Source organism: Corvus brachyrhynchos, unplaced genomic scaffold, assembly GCF_000691975.1.
Source record: "Corvus brachyrhynchos isolate BGI_N302 unplaced genomic scaffold, ASM69197v1 scaffold65, whole genome shotgun sequence".
In the NCBI taxonomy this organism is placed as follows: Eukaryota; Metazoa; Chordata; class Aves; order Passeriformes; family Corvidae; genus Corvus; species Corvus brachyrhynchos.
In genome coordinates, this window is record NW_008238365.1 from 2,992,952 (window position 1) to 2,995,285 (window position 2,334).

Sequence of the window (2,334 nt, forward strand, 5' to 3'; positions counted from 1 at the left end):
CTGCAGAAAGGAAGATGATCAGAGTGGGCAATCCTGGAAGCTCAAGGTCAATACAAGATCACAAGCAAAATAACTGCATTATCAGGGAACATCAAGAGCACCCTGAAAATACCTGACAACCATGGGATAGGGAACTAGCTGTGATGGAAGTGCTGCATCTTACACACTCAGACAACAGCACTAGATACAAATAATTATCATGGCATATATGGAGACTTCTGCACTATCACATCCAAGCAAATCTTCAGAGTGCTACTGCTTGTTTACCTCATTCTTAACTGTTTTTAGACACCTCACTGCTGACAATTCCAGGTGCAAAAAATCCTTAAACAAGACAGGCCTTTGCCTGAGCAGGCACAACCGAGGTGGGTTTTCCCAGTGCCAAAGCACTCTGTGTCAAAGGCAAGTAACAGCCTTTACTTTCACACAAATTGTTCTCAAAATGCCCGAGCACCAACAATTTGTTTTGTCATATAAAGAAACTGGAACTTAAAATTCAGTAATTAATGGAACAAAACTATCAAGTTCAAAAGCTTTCCTTACATTACCAATATAAAATATTTTAACATTTTGAAATGCTGCATTAATCCACACTCCTCTCCAAGCTGCCGCTAAACTACTTAAAATTTTTGATCAAAGCAAGAATTTTGAACACTTTCTAGGCCAAACAAGACTGACTGGATCTCCCTTCCAGCACTCCCTTTTGTGATCTGGGAAAATATAAAATTCCTACAAGAAACAGATTTAATATACAGATTCTAACACAAACCTGCCGTTTCAGAAAAGATTTCTCTGTACCCTAATACTACCCTACAGTCTTTGCTCCTTTATGCCAGTAGCCAGCTCATAAGGCAAATCCACACGCAACAAGTTTATACTAATCATGGAACGAGTTAAAATTTTACTTTATTTCTCATTTCAAACCATGAATGTAAATTTCCAAATTCCCAATGGGATCATCAACCCAAGACATGCCTTAAGGGAGATGACAGCTCTCAACAATAGCATGAAAGTTTAAGTCTGATTTTTCAAGTTTCTACATACACCAAAACCATCTGTCAAGATGTTATTTCTTTGTAATACAATGTAGAAAACTGCTTGTGTAACACTCAGCAAATACACTAAGCAAATCATTATGTTACTTTCAACTACGAACAAACAAAACCCCCAAGAACTGAAAATACAATCGAAAATCTAAATCCTGTTACTGAAAAATTTTCCATATTCCTCAGTGCCAGGGACAGTACTATTTAAAACATCACTGATACCCTCTTTATATAAAAATAAAGTGCCCTACTTTTGATACATCGGATTCTTCTGAGCAAGCTTTTCTGGAAGACCATCTTCATCATCCAGTTGTTCCAATGGCTCCACAATAACTGGCCTGGGAGTGCTGAAAAGAAAATACTCATTTTACTCCTCTAAAAGCCTTTATTCTGAGAAACTAGAATCCTACAGTCTTTATTCAGCTTAAAACTAAAAAATCCTGGCGAAGTACTTACGTTGTCAACAAAAACACCCCCTCAGTACACCGTTCAAACGCTTTCCTTGCAGCTGGCTTTGATGCAAACTCAACAATGCCTTTTCCTGTTGATCTACCTCGATCATCTACAATCACAACAGCTCTTTCCACCGGACCAAACTGGGAAAAAGCTTCCTCGAGCAACTCGTTGGATACATAGGGGGAGAGGTTCCGCACCGACAGGGCAGCGGCGTGAGTGGCAAAGCGAACGCGGAGCTGCCGGCCCCTCATGGGGGTATCGTCCAACTCTGCCTTTGCGATTTCTGCAAGAGCTCTAGATTCCTGGGGAAAGTTCAAAACCCAGTTTTAGAAAACTAAGTTGTACATGACCACATCGCGAAAACGAAACGGAAGAACACGCAACATGAATGCCTACCAGTTTAATGAATCCAAAGCCTTTCCCCTTGTTAATAAAAACCTCTCCCGGCTCCCCATATTTGGCAAACAGTCTTTTAAAGTCTTCGTCTGTGATATCAGCAGGCAAATTCCCAACAAACAACCGGCAGCGCTGTGTGTACGTCTTCTCCCCGGGTCGCCTCAGGAGAGAGAGGTTCGCTTTAAAACCCTACAAAGAATCACACCAGTTCGAGCCATCACTGGGTGCTGCACATCAAGCTGCGAGGAGCCCTGAGGAGCACCGGGAAACCCAAACCGCAGCCCCGGGACCGCCCGGGCACCGCGAAGAAATCCAAACCGCAGCCCCGGGACCGCCAGGGACACCGCGAGATCCAAATCATACTACCGTGCCACCGCGAGGGGCACCTCGAGGGAACCCAAACCGCAGCCCCGGGCAACGCGACGGAACCCAAACC

The 2,334-nt window shown here is 43.3% G+C and overlaps 2 protein-coding genes across 2 annotated transcripts in view; both read right to left on the bottom strand.

Annotated features, from left to right (window-relative positions):
• LOC103616960 (platelet-activating factor receptor) overlaps positions 1 to 2,334 on the bottom strand; it is a 32,214-nt gene that overhangs the window by 19,151 nt on the left and 10,729 nt on the right. The window lies entirely within an intron of this gene.
• Positions 1 to 2,334, bottom strand: part of SFPQ (splicing factor proline and glutamine rich) — a 15,517-nt gene that overhangs the window by 11,682 nt on the left and 1,501 nt on the right. Inside the window, exons 3-5 of the mRNA XM_017736116.1 lie at positions 1,899 to 2,087; positions 1,503 to 1,804; positions 1,297 to 1,393 (exon numbers count right to left, since the gene is read on the bottom strand). Coding sequence (XP_017591605.1) covers positions 1,297 to 1,393; positions 1,503 to 1,804; positions 1,899 to 2,087 — 588 coding nt within the window. The remainder of the gene's footprint in view (positions 1 to 1,296; positions 1,394 to 1,502; positions 1,805 to 1,898; positions 2,088 to 2,334) is intronic.